The sequence below is a fragment of the Geospiza fortis genome, unplaced genomic scaffold (assembly GCF_000277835.1).
Source record: "Geospiza fortis unplaced genomic scaffold, GeoFor_1.0 scaffold275, whole genome shotgun sequence".
NCBI classification, from domain to species: Eukaryota; Metazoa; Chordata; class Aves; order Passeriformes; family Thraupidae; genus Geospiza; species Geospiza fortis.
The window spans coordinates 678,070-698,551 of NW_005054341.1; the positions used below are offsets into that span (position 1 = coordinate 678,070).

Here is a 20,482-nt window from a genome sequence, read left to right on the forward strand (position 1 = left end):
CACGTCTGACAGCCAAGCCAGCTCTGTCACCGTGCGAGCTGTGAGCTCTGCAGGCTGTGAGACCGGAAAGTGGAGCTGGAAATGGTTATTTGCTAAACTCAAATAGCTGCTTCTTTCCTTTTGTCTTAAATTTGAAGTTTATACCCATGTCTTATAGTTTCAGTGGGAATAGGTTCTGCTGTTTCACGTCAGTGTTTGACATGACAAAGGTTGTCTGATGTCAGTGTATAATTGTAAAAGTACTATAGAAAAGACGACAAATTAACCTTTAACAAGCAAGACTACCATGTTTTGTTTCTAATTTCTAGGACATGGTTCTGAGCCTACTGTAAACAATACATTCTGGCAATTTAAATCACTGCTTTACTCAAGAAGAATTAGAATACCCTAAAAGAAATGGCATGTAACATCAGCAAAAAGGAGCAAGGAAAACTGTGCAGTGCCTCCATTCTTGTTCTCTGTTCTTTTTAGCCTCTTGTCTCTTTTGGGGTCTTTGAGCTAAGGTTCCCTACATGTGCTTCTGTGATATGTCCTACCAGCCTCTTTGTGATGACCTCTCATTGCAGGAGTCACCAGGGATATGTTGCATGACTCCACCAAAATCTTCATCGGCAGTTTTGCCTTTTGTTATCTGCACATCACATCGTATCCTTGGCTTCCAAAGTGCTCTCTTCCTTGCTGCAGGAATCTTGCTTTCAGCCTTCACTCTTCAATCCTCATGAAATTAATCAAACCCCAGAAATTCCCAAAGTTAGTTGTTTTTCTGCCTGGAAAGACTTTGGAGCTTGAATTTCCACGATCTTGCCTTCTCGGCTGTGCTCCTGGCAGCCTTTTGCTGAGAAGGCTGTGGGTCTCCAATACTGCATTTCCTACTGGCACGTATGCCAAACTTCAGTACTTTAATAAGCATGTTACTGACTCTGGGACCTTTTGCACTGGATTTCTCATTCTTCTCATGCCATTTCATTCTTGGCCTATTAACTCTGATAGGTGATTACATTTAATTATATGAAGTTGAATTTGATTATTTAACGCTAATTAAACCATTCTGTGTTTCCATTCTTCAAATCTCTTGAGAAGGAATTACAATATTCCCTTTCTGGTGTAACCTACATTAGGAACATTGGCTAGACTTTTTAAAGCTGAACAGGAGGGTTTTCTTCAGGGGAAACCTTGAAGAAACTTACTGGTTTGTTCAGGGGAATGTTGGTACGGCCTGATGTTCAAGTTTGAGGTGGTGGAGACACCGGGCACTGCTTTGCCATAATAACAACTCCTAAGTTGAGCTGATTTCTCTTTTTTTTTTTTCCTTTTTTCCCTGTTTTTAAGAATAACCTTCAAGCTTCAAGATTTCAGGAGTCTCTTTATATCTCGTTCAAATTCTCTCTGTGTGAGATCTTGTCCACAAATGTGGTATAAATCACGGATTAGGTAGTATGGCCTGTCTGGACCAATATTTTAAAATTACAGTCCCTCTTATTTTAACCAGGGGCTTCAGAGCTGACTGTTACTAAATATCAACTTGAACGTATTTAATTGGGTACAAAATATAATGTTAACCTGGATTTATTTTGAAAGGATTGAACAGTTATGAGACTTAGATGTTCATCTGGGTTTTTTTATTTGATTTATGTATCTTCCTCTGTGGCATATTGTAGACAGTTCTTATGAGATATTTCAACTCTTTAATGTAATTACTTTAAGTGAATGCTCATACCACAGCTGTACATAGCACAAGATATGTTTCTGGTACCACTTCTTGAGTTTATTCTGCTAAATGTTTCCCAGGGGTTTTCTCTAATACTTGCATAAAATTCACTACTTTTCAAACATTGCTGCCATAAATTCTCAGGCTAATGTATCCAGAGGAAACAAATAGGAGGATTAAGTAGAACATTTTGTACCTGGACAGATATGACAGAGGCTGTCCCCTGAGCTGGTTCAGCCTGATTGTAAACCTGTTGTAAGTGCCTGATTTGCCCCAATAGCAAAGGGCTGCATCCTGTCCCAAATGGATGTCCCATCCATCCCACTGGATGGATGCTGGCTCTGGGGTGTCTCCTGGCTGCTGTGTGACTGACACGTGCAGCACAGCTCTGCTGCTCCTAAAGCACTGCACCGCAGCTAGGAAAATGAGAAAGCAATGGAAAATGCATGACTGGCTGGTTTGCCAGTGGAATAAGAAATGGTTTCTAGAGGCCATGAATTATGCACAAAGTCATTTTTAATATTAATTTTATTGGTGCTTTATGAAGTGGCTCTAGCAGTGGCATTTTGAAAAGGTTCAAAATAGTGAGAACCTGCAGCAAAGGGCAGCTCCAAAACAATGACTGCTTTTCCAGGAAAACCAATGGCAAAACAAGCAACTTCTTACCTCAGGGGAGAAAACCAGACCTTGGTCCTGCAAACTTTGCTACTTGCTTTGCTCTGAGCACAGGAATGGCTTCATTAACTCTGTGAGATCAAGCAGCTGGAATAAAGTTATGCCTGTGTGTGTAGGATCAGGGCTTAACCCCCTCAGCATCAGACATGATCTGTGCCTCCACGGACCTCTGGGCTTGTGATTTCCTGTGGAAATGGTCACATGGGGAGGGATGGGGTCTCCAGGGTGTGCAGGCAAGCCCAGGCCCAGGGGTGGAGTGGACAAATCCCCTCACCCTGCAGCTGAGGGGGGCTTGTGGCACTCGGTGGCCCCTGCTCGCCTGTTCCACACAGGCAGTGAGCGCTCCAGGCAGGGCTGCCTGGCATGTGCAGCTCTCCAGGAGCAGCACCTGCAGCCTGGGCAGGAATGGGATGGATCCCTTGGGCTCCCTGGCATGCAGTACATGAAATTCAGCCAAAGCCCTCCAAGAGTTAAATCAGCATCGGGGTCGGTGTCTGCTTTAGGAATGTGTTTTAACAATCCTCTGCAATACCAGCCCTTAACCGAGGAAAAGCTATTCTGGGCCAGATTTTGCAGTTACTTGAGCTTCAGTGATGTGTAAAGCACTGTGTTGACTCCAGATCTTTTCCCTGTCTGCACAAGTGGTGTTTTTACCACGTGTGCAGAGTCTTTCCCTGTGTGTGGAAATACCATTGCTCATTGAATTTATTGTTGCTGATGGGGCTGAATCATCTGCATAACTGCCCGAGGCAGGATGCCAAGGAGCAACCCATGGGGCCTCATCCTGCGGGATACAGAGGGCTCCTGGTACCCAGCACAGGGTCGGGTGGGGATGGGGATGGGTCTTGGACCTCCTGTTGGCCAACACTTGGGGTCCACTGGCACTGGTCCTGCTGGAGACACCTCCTCTTTCTGCTGGCATTCATCACATGCCTGGCTCTGGGATTCTGAGCCACAAACCTGGGCAGGATGGAGAGAGAAGGAAAGGCAGACCTGAGCCGTGCAGGCCCAGGTCTGTGTGCACGTCTCAGTGTTTGGAGGAGGCACTGGGGGACACTGATACTGCAGTGTTTAGAGGTGGTGGTGAGGAGACTCCTGAAGATGCTCTGTTAAATCCCTGCCTGCAGTGAGACCTTGCAAAGATCTGGGCCTGCTTCTTCCACCCCAGCTGTTTTTCATGTTCTCCATAGCAGTATTTTTGACAAATATGCCATGTCCTTTTTGTTAAAAAGACATATTTCAGTTTTCATCTGACACGTGGTTGGATGCTTCTTTTGGTCTCTCTTCACATCTCTCTGTAACTGTTTTTAATCATTCCTAGGAGAATGGTGAATTCCCTTCTCAGCCTTTCCTTCACGAGCTCCCAGGGCCTTTGTCATGAGTTTTTCTTCTTCACCAGCTCTGTCCTTGCTTGCAGGGCACCCTCCTGCAAACCCCCTGACTGCTGGGTATTGGCCACCATGGGTGCTGTTCCCGTGCTCAGAGGAATAATGTTTAGCAGCAAGTAAAGTGTTTGCTGGTGGAGAGCTGCAGCATCTGCAGCCCTCGGTTGTGTTTATTGTTTATGTTTGCAATTTCAGTATGTTTGCCTTAACAACAGTAATTTAAGCAGGTGCTGCTGGCCAGAGGGCAGTTAGGGATTGTTGGATTTTGCATTTCCCTAACACTCCCCACAAGCTGTCCCTGAGCCCCATTCTGCTGGTATTTATCAGCTGGGGCTGAGCAGCTCCTTTGAAGGCAGAGGCAGCAGAGGGACGTGGCCCCGGCACAGCTCCCCAGCCACGGGCCCACAGAGGGCTGGGGCTTTTCCTTCTGCAGAGATTCCTTCAGAGCTGCTCTTCCCCACAGCCTGATTTATGCCCTGGGACTGATGGAGCTGAACTAAAGATTGTAGAAGAGCTGTGTTTTATTGCACAGGGACCAATTTTCCCAAGCCAGAGGGCAAATCCTCTCTTCTCTACCTGTGCTCTGGTTGTGCAGCTGCTGCACATCCTCTTTGATAGTCTGAGAGCTTCAGATCAGGGGATTCAGGGGGCCAGAGGAGTCATGATCCTCCTTTGGAGCCCAGGAGTGCAGTGGGTGTTGCTGTGGTTTGCTGCTGGCTGTGACCTCGCTGGGGGATGCACCAGGGTACGAGGGGGCCCTGTCCAGCAGGGTACAAGGGCAAGCAAATTGGAGGAATTTTGTTTTCATGTACATTCCTGGGTGTTTGGGAAGCTGAGCACTTACCTCCATCTCCACGAGCTACTTCAGTAGTCCAGGACCCACTCCAGCACTGCCAGAGGTGATGAGCGGCAGAGTTAAAGGCGCTGCCTGCTCCTCCTCTCTGCCAAGCATTCCCTAGCACTGGGCGTGCTCTGATGTTGCTGGGTGTGAGATCTGACCCACAGGACCTTCACTGGTGCTGTCTAACCAGCCAGACCTGGCTGGGCTCTGGGATCCTGGCACTCTGCAATGAGGAAATGCAGATTTCCACATCTGAACCAAGCCCACTGAGCGTGGAGCATTGCCAGCACCACAGAGTTGCTGTTTCCATGGAGGCAGCTGGGAAAGCACATTTTTCCTTTTAAAGGAAGGCAGAGTATGGCACAAAGCACATGTACTCTAATGTGGTGGAGGTTCTTTACCAGAAAATGAACCCCTTTAATGGCTCCTGCATAAATGAGATGTTCCTGAGGCCGTGGATGGAGATGGGGTGTTACTGATCTCATAAAGTCTTGCTTCCATGAGAAGAGAGAGGGGGTTAAGAGCTGAGCCCAAAGGAGTTTTATGAATTTGTGAAGCTGGGAGCACCCTGGGAGCACCCTGGGTGACAGGGCAGGGCCATGGCCATGGGTGCTGTGGCTGCTGGGGATGTCCCAGCACGGCGGGGCTCCTCACGGCGCACTGCAAGGAGCTTGGTGCTGGGGGAGCGCTGACCAGAGCTCTAGGGCTGGCTCTGGAAGGGCTGGTGCTGCCTGCCCTGTGTCCTGGCTCAGCAGGATGGGTGGCTGGGCATCACAAGGGCTCTCCGCAAAGGGCAGGCACACGCAGGGCGGATGGAGCACCGAGGAGGAGGAGGAGGAGGAGGAGGGAAGCCCATGGGCAGCACAGCATGGGGCTTGCCTGGCCTTTGCTGCTTTGCTGTGGGAAGCTCAGAAGGGACTTGCCGTAGGAGCAAAGAAAGAGGGAAAAATGATTGAAACCCATCAATATTCAGAAGAGCAGAAGAAACAAATGTATTGACCTAAATGACCAGTGGTGACTCAGAAGCTTGAGGGAAATATATGTAAATAGTGGGGAATGGAAATATATGAGAAATATATGTAAATAGTGCCATTAACAGCTTGAGGGCTGGGGGAAAAGGGGCTGGGGGCAGCTGCTGACTTCTGAAGGAAAATGCAAAATAATGGAAATGGTTTCTTTGAGGGTCCACTGTCTTCTGCCCTCTGTTCTTCCCCACAGAGACTCATTCCAAACGAGACTTGTAAGTTAAAATACTAACTTCTACCAAAACCAATTCAAGCACTGCTGCCTTCCTTGGAGGAGAGTGTTTCATAAAGCTAATTTGGAGAATAATTTGGTCTGAATCATCTCCATGTGATGCATCCATATGAAATGCAGACTGATTGCAATTTCTGCCTGTGTTTCTCCCAGCTAAAAGCAAGCTGACCTGCAGGTTTTTGTTTTGGTGCATCTATAGGAAAATTTTGCTTTGCTGGCCTATTGTAATTTTTTCCTTATTCCAGATTTTTTAAAATAAACAGAAGGGATTAACTGGAGTGGAAGGCTTAATTGACCTCTTTCAAACAAATCTCCTCCCTAGAGAAGCTTGAATTAAACCCCCACTTTCATTCCTGCAATTTAACTGACTGGTGATATCTCATCTGTAAAACAGTGTACTCTGATTAAGCCTTAATGTCTTAGACTTTCAAAAGCTGATTTTATAGAGATACAGAATGTGTAACACTTGTACTAAAACCTGCCATGTTAATAATTTATTAATATTCTATTCTGGTTGTGTCTTTTACGTTTGTATTTGCTTTTTACTCTGTCCTTGCAACCATAGTTTATATAAATTTCCTACCTAATCCTTGCAATGCCCAGGTTTGCCTCCGTACTGCCTTGCTATGTATTTATTGATTTCAGCTCATGATTACATTAAGGAAAATCCTTTTATCTGCTCCCATGAGGGGTTTCCTGTTGAGGACAGCTCTTAGGTCTTGTATTACTGTGCAGTAAGCCTTGTGAGTCACAAAGGAGAGCGGGATAAATTTGGTTTTGATGAGCCGAGGTGACAGTGTAGGCAGGGACGGAGCTGGCAGTGAAGATGGGTTTGAGATGAGGTTTGGAAGGTTATTTTGCATAAGGTAAGAAAGGAGTGGTGTGGGGGCCAGGCAGGAGCTGATGGAATGAGTCCTTTGGGAGCCAGCCCCAGCTCAGCACAGGGAGCAGAGGCACAGCAAAACAGAGCCCAGGAGAAATGGATGATGTAGAAGGTCTGCAGGGAGTCCTGGCTCTGCTTGGCCAGGGGAAGTGGAGAAGGAAGCTACTACTGAGTTCCCTTGGAGCTGTCCAGATTGAAGTATGCCTCTAGCCAGGATGGAAAAACCCTGCAGTTCCTCCTCCCAGTCCGCAATTGCCTTGCCCTGATTATTGCCAAGTGTGGAAGCCATTGCCTCTGCACATGTGATGGATGCCAGCAGCACTGGAAAGCTGTCACTGGAGGGGGAAAAGAGAAAAAAGTCTTTTCTTATGTTTGCTGGAGCATTTCAGATGCTCGTGCTCAGATTGCTGTCCTTCTCCTTTGCCTTTTCCTCTGCATTACCAAACTACCTATTAATAGGCTGGTAGGCGAGCAGTGATTTTGCATGTTGAGCAGTGTGATTGCTTCATCCCATTGGGATTGTGCTCTCTCAGAGTTGGACAGCTGAAAAATACATATATTGCTAATTCAATTAGACTTTATTTACAAATATTGGCTCAGAGGGTTTCCAAGTCGATAACTTTGATTTCTTTTCCTTTTCTGATGAGCATAAGCCTTGCTGGATTCAGACCAGACAATGTGAAGCTCAGTCTTTTTCCAGCTTTACAAAATCTTGGCTTAGAAAATATTGATGAAGGGGAGCTCTGGTTTGCACTGGGAATGGGAGAGAGTGGCAGCAAAGGAGAGGGAGGGAAGTGGCCTCTCCTCTGGTGGCTGTTCCTTGGTCAGAATTCTCCCCTGAAGCCCACAGCAGTTGCACCAGGACCCAAATGATGCTCCAGAAAGCCCAAGACTGAGACGACCCAGCTCTGCAGTGGGGAAAAGAGAGATGAGCTTTGAATTTTGGGGAGGTATGAGATACACAGGTACCCAGCTGTGCTCTGGGTGTGATTTGTGATCCAGCTGCTCAGGAGTGAGATTTGCCTTAAGCAGGCTGAGGGTGACACTTAGGACAGAGCTCTCAGAATTCTGAATTTCCTCTGAGTTTTGAAACTCCTTTGCAGCAAGTCAAACCCTGTGAAAGAGGTGTCACAGCACCCTAGTAAATATACATGGGGCTTTTCATTTCCCTGTAGATACCCAGCTGCATATTTGGTATTCTAGAAACTGAACCCCTGTCCTGGATGAGCTGATGTTTAAAATGGTACCATGGGCAGTTAAATGCTTGGTGGCTCCAGTGCAGATCAGCTTTTCCAGCCTGAGCCCTGCTAGGGAGAGAGAAGGAGCTCACATGGCCCTGGCACTGATTTATTCACATCACATCTCTCGTGTGGGTGAGCTGAGCCTTCGGCTTTTGGCATCCTGAGCTTGGTTACTCGCAAGGACATGCCACAGGTAAGAAACACAGGGGGACAAGATGATGTTATTTCCATTTAAAACATTCAGCCTGAGTGATAGGAGGAGAGAGAATGGTTATAATAACACAGCTGATTGCTGTCAGAGTACTGAGAGGGAGTTTTATTGGAAAAGGCATTATACAGCCCACTCTGCTTTGCATAATCATTTTAAAAGCAGTTCAGGACATCTTCCTGCCTTTATCCTGGGGAAGGCAGGAATAATTCAGAAACCAGGGCTGTCAGTGTGGCTGAGCTCCAGGCTGGGCACAGCTACACCAGGCTGGGTGCACAGGGTGCAGCTGCAGGGGGTGCAGAGACTCAGTTACAGGAGTAGAGCACAAAAACATGCTCTGCTCATCCTCTTGTGGTGTCTCAGACAATTTGAGTCTCGTGGCTGCCCTAAAGTCACCTTTCTGAAACCTTCCTGTTGCCCCATGAAGCAAACAGTCAGTCACCTCAGATACCTACCTGGAGCACACACAGTTTTCAGGTCAGCTGAAACAGAAAATTCCAGGGTATTTATTGAGTCTTGTGCCCAAAACTCGAGAAAATGGACATTTTGAGGGGTTAACTATATCTCTAATAGCTTTTGAGTTTGTTGTGATTCCCTGTTTAAGTACAAGAGGGAAACGGTGAGAATTAAATGAGAGATTTTGTAGGACAGCATATTTCATTAGAACACAAACTATCTTTTTTTCTGCTAAGAAAAGGTTTCCTTTAGGACCCGAGCTCCTTCTGCACATTTAATTTCCCTCTCAGCCAGTGACTCTGCAGGCCCTTTTTCCCAAAGTGCTGACTCTGGCCTCACCACTTGACATACCCACCCATGTTCCCTTCATGCATTTTTTGCAGTCACTTTCCTGGCTCATCTTTGACTTCCCAGTTGTATCAGCAGCTTTGTTGGAGTCATTCCCTAACAAAGTGGGGAATGAATGAATGAACGACTCTGCCTGCCTCTGGAAACAGCAGTGAATGCAACCAGAGTCAGCATGCAGAGATGTCCTTTTCTGGTAATTATTATCTTCTAATTGATGGTGAGTTTTTGATGCTGAGCCCTTCAGAAGGACCTGCAATCTCAGATGTAAATATGCTAAATTTAAACACAGACATATGTATTTAAATATAAACAGAGGGGTTGGAGTCTGATGGGTCCCTGACACCACTTCACCAGGCAGGATGGGAGCCTTGGGCTCTGTGAGCCACTGCTTGCTGAGCTGGTGGCCAGGTTCTGCACTCTGCATGGCCTCAGCATCTCCCCCTCGGTGGTAAATGAGATGTATCAGGCAGTGCTTGGAGAGGGCAGAGGATGCTGCCTTCCCTCCCAGACCCCTTGTCAGGATGGTGTTTTCCTGAGATGTATCAGGCAGTGCTTGGAGAGGGCAGAGGATGCTGCCTTCCCTCCCAGACCCCTTGTCAGGATGGTGTTTTCCCAGCCAGAGCCTCGAGAGCTCAGGGAGATCACTCCCTGCAGGCTGGGGAGGGATGATGTCGTGCTGTTCCAGCAGAAGTGTTTCTTCTGGGAGACAAGTGGCTTTTTAACATAATTGTCTGCAAGTTTGGGAGCTGCATCAGCTCATGCACACAGTCACATGGCAGCTTCTCCTGGTGCTTCCAGAGCAAGATTCCTGGGAGTCATCCTAGCTGCTCACTTACCTGGCAAAACATTTCCCTTGTTGGTTTTCTTCTGAGAGGCTGGAAGGGTCCTTTTGGACTATTTCAGATGAAACCTCTCATCCTGGAGAGGGCCTGGAGAGGATGGATGGGCCCAGAAAAATGCAGTGATTCACGTGTGTGCATCCTTCCTCAGAAGGAAGGGATGGGAGCTGCCTCCTGCAGCAGCACCATCTTTTGGAGGGTGGCAGTGGTGGCCATCTGAGATGCTGTAACCTCTCCAGTTGCTCAAAACCTTCCTGCAGTGAAAAACCATTTCTACTGTTGGTATTTAAAAGGTGGGGAACAATAAAAACCTACAGTAGCATTCTTCTTGCTGGATTTGCACCGAGATAAAAACGTGTGGGTTCTTTCATTCAGTTCACTGTAGTTTTTGTTTACTTCTCTGTGTCTGCTCTGAAAACTTTGCTGTCAGCTTCAGGGAGAAGGCATGACGAGAAGGGCAGACCCATCATTTCCAAACTGCTGTCTGCAGGTGGCAGAACACAAAGTCTGCATGGCTCGGTTGCTTGGCTCTGAAAAACAAAATCCGTGTTGAGGAATTCCTCAGATGCAATTATTGATCACTGGGGATTAGCCAGGGGAGGAGGACTGAGCTTTATAAACATTCCATGTTCTGTGTAAAGAGCTCATGGTGACCTTTCTGAAGAAGGCAATAAACAGTGAGCTCTGGAAACCCTTCAAGGGATCAGTTCTCATTTTTAATGTGGAAACAGAGTATGGCCTGACAGCAGCTCAGTAGGTAATAGGATAAGAATTGACTTTCGGACCAGCTTTCCAGCACAATGCAGAGTGGAACAGAAAGAAAAAAAACACCACCAAGAAAATATGTAAGGAATAAAAATTTGAGTTAGACTCTACACATTTGTGATTTATTGTAGACTGTGGAAATATTTTCCCTTCAGTAACAGGAATGCAGAGTAAAACCAGATAGAAGGGTAGGGAACCTGCAGTGATAACAACAGGCATGATTTCCATCTTGCAGGCACTCGCTGTGGATACATTCATCTACAGACCTGTTTGTTTGCATTTTAAAGGTCTTTTGACATACCAAATAAAAGTGATTTTGGACCATTTCTTGGCCAACACAGGTCAGATCCTGTGTTGCATCCTAAAGATATTCTTATGAGAGGCTTGCCATTAGTGATGAATGAATAATGAAGCATCTGTTGCTGTTGATCATTCATGGAAAGCAACCTTTTTTACAAATGTGATGGTAATAGAGCACTTCTCAGAGCCAGCACAGCCTGTACTGTTTTAGATGTAAGATAAGAAATGCAGTGAATGATTTTGTAGGCAAATGAAGTGAATGCAAACATAGCAGTGAGGAGTTGTGGCAGGAGGTCAAATCCAGAGCCCCAGTGTCATTCCCTTGCTCCAGTGGTATGTGGTGCTGTCACAGGCATTGTCCCCCTCCTGTCCCATTTCACTTGTCCCTGTGACACCTCTGGGGTCTGTAAAACCATCTCTGTTCATGGATGCATCCAGCTCTGGATCCAACCAGCTCAAGGTCAGCTGCTTTCTAAACCTAGAAACCATTTTGCCTCCTTTTTTTCCAAGCAAACGCTGTCTTCCTCTTTTGCTAGATACAGAATTTCATATCCTTGCAGTCCTTCTCCTACAGTTACCCCAGCCTAGGAATGTCCATATTTACTGATACTCAGGATTACAGTTTCACTGTCCTTGTTCTGATGTTTCCTGCAGGTTTGTCTGCTCTCTGCTCATATATCTCTACTCATATATCATCCCTTTCATGCTTGACAGTGTTTCCTTCACTGAGTATTTTTTCCTAATTTAAGACATAGAAATGGAGTACCTGCATCCTTTAATATGGAACAGTATAGAATTGTCTTAAATAGTGCTAATATCAACTCAGAAAAAAATAATTTACAGCTGAAGTTCCAGCAGTGACTTGAGACTCAGGATGTCTTGTTTAATGGGTGCCTTATTTAATCCCCTCTCCCTGTGGATGTCCAGCATTTCCTACAAAGCTGATACCATTAATTATCTCAAGCTGAGCACCCAGAGGACTGTTTGCTCCTGCAAATGTGGAATATTTTCACTTGCTAGGGGTAGAAATTGTTTGAGTTACCTCCCGGGGTTTGGGGGGCTGGGGGGGTTTCCTCTTTAATCTGCCCAGAGCTGTTGCAGGCTAATTCCCTGCACAGGCCTCTGTCTCCACGTTGCTATTTATGTGTGCATGTGTATGAGATAATAGAGAGTGACTGACTACAATATATGCGTTTAAGCGACTCAGCTGAAAATTACTGAGCATTAAAATCCCCTGGGAATCACAAGACTTCTAAATTAGGAGAGCACATGTCAGTCAGTGTGTGGAAATGAGTCTCCTACAAGAGTAGCTTTCAATAAGAAGAATGAGCATTGTTCCCTGGAGTGCATCAATCCCAGTTTGGCCACTCTGTACCAGCTTTTACTATTTCTCTGGAAGCATACATGGGCTTTTGTTATGATTTTTCCCTGGCTTTTGTTCCACTGTGCATTTCTATTAGCTGTGTCTCATGGGCCAGCTATCAAGGGACACACTGCTGTGCTGTGCCAAATGAAGGCATTTCCAGCCACAAACAAGGTATTGTGGATTGAAAAGAGCCAGGGACAGTGACAGGTAATTGTTTAAATGTGCTTTATTGTGTTGAGCAGTGACTTAGAAACCCTGAGAAACTGGCTGATTTGACCTGAGGCTGAAATGAGCAGAATGCCTCAGGGGGGATGAGGGGCTTTGGGACAGAGGCATTTTTGTGGGTCTGGTCCATCACTACATCTCTTTCCATGATTGGGGCGTGTATTTTAATAGTGGTTAAACAACTTAGAGGTCTGTCCCATCTCCAAAAAATACCAGACACCCTGAAAATCCATGATAGAAAGTTGAATCCTATTGATCATCAGTCTTTTAATTCTGAAGCTCACACGGGCATGCACTGAAAATGATACTTCTGTACTTTCATTGGACTGAAAGAATAGTCTGGAAAAACGATGTGGTCACAGTGATTAATTTCTGTCTGTACATTATTTGTGTGCAGAAAAGCTTAGCAGAATGGCAAAAGACTCAAAATGGGAGCTGACTTGGTTTGTTCAGGGTTTGTAGGTCCTTTGTGTTGCTGCCAGAGGGGCAGTGTTTAAAATCATCATTAGTGGAGCGTTGGGAACATCTTCCAAGGTGTTATTGTATTGTTCCCGAACTGAGATGCTCCAATCATAATGAGGAGCAGAGGGATGAGCAGGGATCACAGGAGATGGGGTCCCTCATTAGACAGGTGAGCCAAGCTAGCATTCACCTGCACATTGTCCATTCCTGTGGCAAAACAGAAAAACCATGTATCTATCTAAGGCAGTAATGAGCTCTGCCTCTAGCAGCAGCTTCATAAATAAATTCCAGACATGACCACAGGACTCACCTGCCTCTGCCTGAGGTGCTCCCTGCTTCTGGGGTGAATCCCGTTTGTTTCCATCCTGTCCATCCAGAGTGACACTCTGGGAGTTAGGAAGGTATTTAGGAATATTGTATGCGGAAAGTTAAACAGGATTTCACCTTTTGTCAGTAGTGGGTCAGGCCTGACCTGAAACCAGTGTGGTTTTTAAGAGTCTTTCCATGAACTTTATTGTCTCCTTTTTCAGCTCACTCTGCTTTTCCAGGTGTAGCTTCTGGTTTTATCTCCTGAAAAATTTTCAGTTTCAGTTTCAGTATTTTCAGTTAAAAACAGAGATAAATTCTTCTTAAAAACTTAAGCCTGCAGTCAGGGGCATGCTTTTTCTTTTTTTTTTGCAAAAGAAGCTCGTGCTCTGGTTGCAGCCAGCAGCAGAGGGTCCCTACCAAGGAGCTCAGAACCATCCTTAGACAGAGAGGAAACACAGAGCTATTGCTGTTGCTGTTCCTTATTAAAGAAAAAAAAAAACCAAACAATTTTCCTCATTTTTAACAGTTTTATTAGCTATACTAAATACATTGAATGTACATTAGGTATATAGATGCACAGCTATGTGTTGGTCTCCTTTCACTTGCCTGAGGAGCAGGAGCTCACAGCAGGGTGAGCCAAAGGAGAGCCAGCATCATTTCCACCTCTCACTCACTGCCAGAGCGTCTCAGGGATTTGTGCTGCCCTCAGTCCAGCCCACACTCTGCCTCTCTCCTGGAGATGGAGTGTCAGCCCAGCTCCCATTTGTCTGGAGCCCGGGCTCTGCAGGCTGCCTTGACACGTTAATTTAATTTGTGCCTCTCAACTCATGCTCTCTCATTTAGGATCAAGTATGGGGAAAGGTTACAATTAATCAGAGTGGGGAACAGAGCCACCAGAGCTAATGATGTGTTACTGCTCTGGAGGGGAATAATTGGGGTCCTTGTGGAGCCGAAAACTGTTATTAGTGAGTAAAAAGTATCAAAAGAAAGCGACTTGCACCCATCTCCCCATATTGCAATATGTGTCTCTGTCAGGTTTTTAAAAATGAAGCATTTTGTTAATGCTCCTGCCTGTAACCAGGTTTTTTGGCTGTGCGGCTGACTTGAGAGAAAATGTGCCTTTGCACAAGACCTTTTCACAGCCCTGGCTGCTGCCCCCCTCTGGGCTCACAGAGGATGCTCAGCATGCATGGAGGCAATTTTTATATGTTAATAACATGCCCATCCACGAGGGAAAGGGGCTCTGCTGCTGCTTGCTCAGCTGAGGAACCACAGGGAATCCCTGCAGAAAATACAGGCTCCCAGGCTTAATGCAGTGTGCACTTGCTAATTGAAAATGAACTAATTGCTGCTGTTTGAAAGCAAGCCCGTGGCAGGGCTGGGGCAGGCAGAGCCCCTCCTGAGGCAGCACTGTGCTGCAGCAGCAGTGAGGTGTGTGCAGGAAATCCCTGCAGCCTAGCCAGGGTGCCCCAGGGTCCCCTGGGGTCAGTGGGCACCTCCTCTGGCTGCTGAAATGCCACAGGAAGAAAGAGAGCTTACACAGCTATAGTGCAGAGTCATTGGAAGTTCCATTGTAAAGTGAAAATTCCCATCTCCCTTCATTATTCCAGGTACTGACTTTGCGTTTTCATGTGTGGCAGAACATCCCAGACCTTTGCTCAGGGTTATCTGGGGACATGTGGGATGGCAAGGGCTGTTGTCACTGCTTAAGGGATGCACTTGGAACACTGGCAGTTTTCAAGATTACAAGACATGAAAGGTATTTCCAACTTCTGCAGTCTTTTTTAAAAGAGTAGCTGTTTGGAGGGGGAGCAAAAATTGGCTCTGACTTTTTTATTGGGAACAGAAAACGGGGCAGAGCTAAACAGAATTCTCTCTTATTTTGTAGCTGACCGAATTACTCTTAGGATATGATAAAAGATACAGAATATCTTTAACCTTAGAAGGAAGTAATCCTTTTTTTGTTTTATTCCTACTGCCTTGGATATAACTTGCTGTAAGTGCAAACATTTGTTCTGTGAGGGCAGTAACATAGATCTGGACTTTCAGCTTTCCAGTTCCTCAGTCTTGGAGTGTGCTCTGGTCTCACCTGCAGGAGAGGGACAACTCCTGGAAACCCCAGGATGGGACCAGACTTTTGAGAGTGAGCAAACCGGTGAGCTCTGTGTGAGCTGGCAGGGTTTAACCTTTTGTGGGAAATCCTGTGCTGAGCCCAGGCCACCATGGGAGAGCCTGGATGGGCCCCCAGAACAGCACTGCCACCCTCCTGTGCCAGTGTGGGACTGGAGGGGGCTCCTGGCTGGGAAGAGCCTTCAGCTGGGCCTGGGGGGCAGCACAGAGAGAGTGCAGGGGCTGCCAGAGGGGATTTATTTACCATCTGCTGCTCCACATCTCACACCTTGCACGGCATCATCTCAGGAAAGGTCCTCAGGGGGGTCTGGTCTGTGGGTGAGATGTGGAGCAGCCTGGCAGCCCGTGGCTCTGTGATGTCAGTGAATGACTGCTGTGCACAGAAAGCGGGGCACTGAGAGGAGCCAGGCCTGGGTGTGCTGATGGGCATGGAGTTGCATTTGTTGGGCACCACAGTGAGCAGCACTAAGGGCAAAAGCAGTGATGGCTCCTGAGCCCCCTCTGAGGCCCTGGTGCCTGCAGCAGCCCGTGGAGCTGTGTCACAGCTCCTCAGCAGAGCTGGCACTGCTCCTTCCCTGGGCACACCCGGAGAGTAAGAAATGCTGCAGTTATGGAAGCCTTTGGGTGACAGTGTCCAGAGCACAGCTCACACATTTCTCCTGCTGTCCCTGTTCTTCCCCATCCCCTGGTGGTGTTTCTGGGCCCAGCCCTGCTGTGGGTGACCCAGGAGAGGCACTGAGGGCCTCATCAGGTGCTGCAATAGCCTCATTTCCCCCCAGTACTGCGTATTGCTCTAGTGAGTGTCTGTCCCTATTTGCCCATCGTGGCTGTGGTTCAGAAGCTCTGCCATCTCTGGCTCTTGCCCCGTGCCTGGGCTGTGGGCTGAGGAGCCCTGGGCATGGCAGCCTGGAGCAGAACAGGCTCAGCTCCTGGCTCTGCCATGTCAGAGCAGACTGGCTCAGGTGTCCTGCTGTCCTGCTGCCCAGCTCACTGTCTGCTGGCACTGAAGGGCTGCCTCCTGCAGACCCCACAGGTACAAACACAAAATGCGTGTGCTGCGTCAGTTCTGACAAGGGTGAGTGAAGGATCTCTGTAGAGCTGCCCCAGGGAAGCACTGCAGGGGTGGGTCCTGTTCCCCCCAAAGCCATCAGCAGTGCCCCCCAGTGTCCCCTTGTGCCAGGCTGTCCCTTGGCAAGGAAGGACAGACATGCTGCCTGTGCTCATCGCACCAGAATAGCACACGTGGCAGGTACAGTGCCTCATTTCCTCTCCTCTGCAGGGTGGGCACGGGGGGAGCTGCACAGAGAGCTGGCACTTGCTGGGAGCCCTGGCACAGTCAGGGCCTCGTTGGAAGCTGTCAGGAGGAATTAAGTGCAGGGTGAGTGCTCTGGCGTGGGGGGGGCTCAGGGGCAGCTCTGCAGGGCTGTCCTGCAGCCTCCCTCCTCCCTGCGCCTCTCATCGTGGCTGCCCTCTTGGCTGGGGATGTTTGCCCAAGTAATCCCATTAGGAAATGAGGGGTTCTTAATAACAGTGTGAGGGCATTGCTGGTTTGTGTGAATGGGAGGGTGCCTAAATGAATTTCATACATTTTGTGCTCTTGATGCAAATTTCAGAAGTTTCCTGCCACACACACATTATCCAGCATCCTGGAAAGCTCTGTCATTCCTCTTCAAAGCTCTTGGGTTATTCCTAAAATGGCTTTAGATGTCTTGGAGAACATGGAGTCACTTACCAGGGATGTTTGGTGCTTCCTCACCTGATAAAATAAGTCCTTTCTTTTTTGTGTCATATCAATAAAGGTATGGGAAAATTTGAATCATCTCTCCTTCTCTGAGGTATGAGGACCCAGCCCATCAGTGGGGACTGAATCAGGACACTTACAAGCCCAGAGCATAAGGTTTCACAGACTTGGCTGCCCCAAACCTCATCCTCAGACAGCTGAGGAGAGCAGGCAGCCCCATTTCCATTCTTTGGGAGAAGTGAGGGGAGATGGGGCTCCCTTGTGACTGCTGTGTATGTTACAGTTCTTTGAGGGGACTGTGCTGAGGGCAGGCTGCCTTGGCTTTGCAGTGAAGTGGAGGTGACTTGCTGGCTGCTATCCTGGTGAGTGAAAGTGCTGTTCATTTTAAAAGCAGTGTGCACTGTGCCAGCTGATGGGCTTTTAGTTACCCACTGGTGTTTGGAGCTCAGGAGGACTTCAAGCAGCTGCCTTGGGATGCAAGTCCTGTGGGAAACGCTGGCATTGATCAGAGGAAAAAACACAAGTCTAGAGCTGATGGTTTAAACTGCTCCTCCAATAGTGTCATGGATTCCTGTCCCTGGGGCAGATGGGATCGATGCAGTGCCATGGATCTGCACTGCTGGGGCACTGCCTGGCCTGGGGCTGCTGCTCTTTGAGCTGCAAGGGGCTCAAATGGGCAATCTCTGAGCAGAGAGCAGCCCCGTGGCTTTGGAAGTGTGTCTGTGAGTGCCACAAGGTGCCCACGTGCACCCAAGAGAAACACAACAGTTGTGATGCTGGGAAGGCAAAAAAGGCACATATCAAAGTGATTGTATTACAATATAATCACTTTTGGTATGTGCCTTTTTGGAGGTTTTGGGAGAGGAAGGTGAGGAAGATACCCAAGTTAACAGAGCTGGACAGACACTGTCAAAAGAGCAGGAGATTGGGAAGTTCACAGTAGGGTGGAAAGCCAGGGAGAGGAGTGTGGGAGACCTGTGAAGAGAGGCCAAGTCTGCTCTGTCTAAAAGAAATATGCTCAGAGACAATCACCTTCATATACACAGGGGGGCTTAGAAAGCAGCCAGCAATCAATTTTCAAATAGTGGACTCGATCTTTAGATAAACTAGTGAAAGGCAGTGAGGGTGGAATAAATGCCTGATTTATCACTGCATCTTTCCTTAGATGCAGCAGCAACAAAACTGTATTTTCTTCTCTGAGCTTCCCCTCTCCACCTCCTGAACAAAGTCAGGGAAGCACCTTTACAGCTGTGATGGAAGAGCAGCTGCCAGCCTCCTCACCCTGCTGCTGTTTCACACAGATGCTGCTCCAGTGCAGTGCCAGCCCTGCTGGGAATGGCCCAGAGAGCAGGGTGGAGGAGAAAGTAGGCAGAGAGCTTTTCCAGCACAGGACAGTATGTCACTGACAAGCAACAGGTCCTCTCTCTGTTTCCCTGGGAGCAGGAATTTATCCCTGCCTGGCACAGCAGATTGCTGGAGCCCTCCAGAAGTCAGCTCTGAGCTTGCTTCAGTAGCCCTGTTAGGCTGCACTTCATTTCCAGGTGGCACCCACCGGCCCAAGGGTCACTGCAGGTGCAGAGGGCATTGGCTATTCCTGTGCCAGGGGTGCAGAGCTGTGCCTGCATTTGCTGCCCCTGTATGAGGGCACAGCTCACCCCTTAGCAAGGGCTGTCCCTGGGGCAGAGCCATCCCCTGCTGCTGGCATTGCTCCAGCTTGGAGTTCCATGGGCTGCGGCCTGCAGCGCGAGCTGAGAGAGGAGCACAAAGGGGCACCTGGGCTTTCTTTCCTGGGAATTCCCTTGTTTCATGAGGCATTATGAACTGGTTAATTTGTTGAAATCTTCTCCCAGAAAGGAGGTCAGGGAAGCGCTTGCCTCGCACAGGTCTCGGTGTGTGCAGTGAAGTTCATGGAGTAGCTGGCCAATGACATCTACTAAAATCCCCTGTGAAGCAGAGACAGTGGCTGAGGGATACAACAGAGTGTAAACATGTGGCTTTTTATCTTTTCTGCAGATCTTTCCACCATGTTTGGGAAAAAGAAGAAGAGGCTGGAAATTTCCGGCCCCTCCAACTTCGAGCACCGGGTGCACACTGGCTTCGACCACCGGGAGCAGAAGTTCACGGGGCTGCCCCAGCAGTGGCACAGCCTGCTGGCAGACACCGCCAACAGGCCCAAGCCCATGGTGGATCCCTCATGCATCACCCCCATCCAGCTGGCTCCTATGAAGGTACTGCTGCCCCCCTGCCTGCCTTCATTGCCCTGATGCACCCTAAGGAAGCAGCGCCAGCAGCGAGTGGGCTCAGCTGTCAGTGTCCTGGGGGCAGGCACGGCTGGGAGGGAGCTGCAGATGCAAACACCTATCAGGAAAAAGGAATTGTGTGTATAAAAGCTGTGGGAGTGTCTCTGAAGAGCCTGAGGCACGGGCCTGGCAGGGCTGAGCCTTGGCACTGCTGGGCTGCAGAGAAAAGAGCCCCAGGTCCCAGGGGAGGCCCCAGCGCTGCTCCTCTGCAGCACCCAGCTCCTTGTAATTAATTCAGCAACTGTGCTTTAGGCAAAGGCAGGCTGGAGCAAGGGAGGGAGGGAAGTGTACCCCAAAGGAAGGAAATTAAATGGCCTGTTCAGCTGGGCAAGGAGCTCAGGGAGGGATGTGACTGCACCCACCACTGGGGTGGGACATGGTGGGGATGGAGCTGAGCTCCTCAGAGGCTGGGACAGTGACACAGCCCAGGTCATGCCTGGGGGCTCAGGCTGCACACCTGGGAGGAACACTTGGCTTAGAGGGTAGAGCAGCACTGGACAGGGAGCCAGCAGGATTCCAGGCTCAGGACTCGGATTAACTGGCCCTGATTGTGCAGTTTCTCTGGGACTGCACATCCTGACATGCAGGTGAATCACACCTGTGTGATGGTGATCCCAGACCCTGCCAGCCATGCCCCTTTCCCTGCCATGCAGCTGCAGAATCAATTCAGGATTTCATTTTCATGAGGATTTTCCTGCAGCAAGGGGAAATCAGATAATCCTGAGAGCGTGGACCCTGCAGTTACATTTGCTAAGTGCTCTTTGCTAAATTTACATTTGCTGCCTGCTCAGGAAGGGCACTCAGCACCTGCTGGTCAGGGCTGCTGGCTGCTGCTGCAGGACAATGGGGATAAAATCAAGGTCTTCTCTTTTTCTTTTTGCTGTAATAAAATAGCTTCTTGCTGATAATAGTGGCCCAGAATAACGAGATAAAAAAGGTAGGTAATCTTCTTCCTGGTGCTGGAGGAGAGCAGCTTTGTTCCACAGCCCTTCTTAACACCAGAAGTATCTCTGGATGTTTTGACATGAATACATGAAGATGTT

At 48.2% G+C, this 20,482-nt stretch overlaps 1 protein-coding gene across 1 annotated transcript in view; it reads left to right on the forward strand.

Moving 5' to 3' along the window:
- Positions 1–20,482, forward strand: part of PAK5 (p21 (RAC1) activated kinase 5) — a 145,569-nt gene that overhangs the window by 93,274 nt on the left and 31,813 nt on the right. Inside the window, exon 2 of the mRNA XM_005422586.2 lies at positions 19,153–19,367. Within this exon, the coding sequence (XP_005422643.2) occupies positions 19,153–19,367 (215 nt within the window). The remainder of the gene's footprint in view (positions 1–19,152; positions 19,368–20,482) is intronic.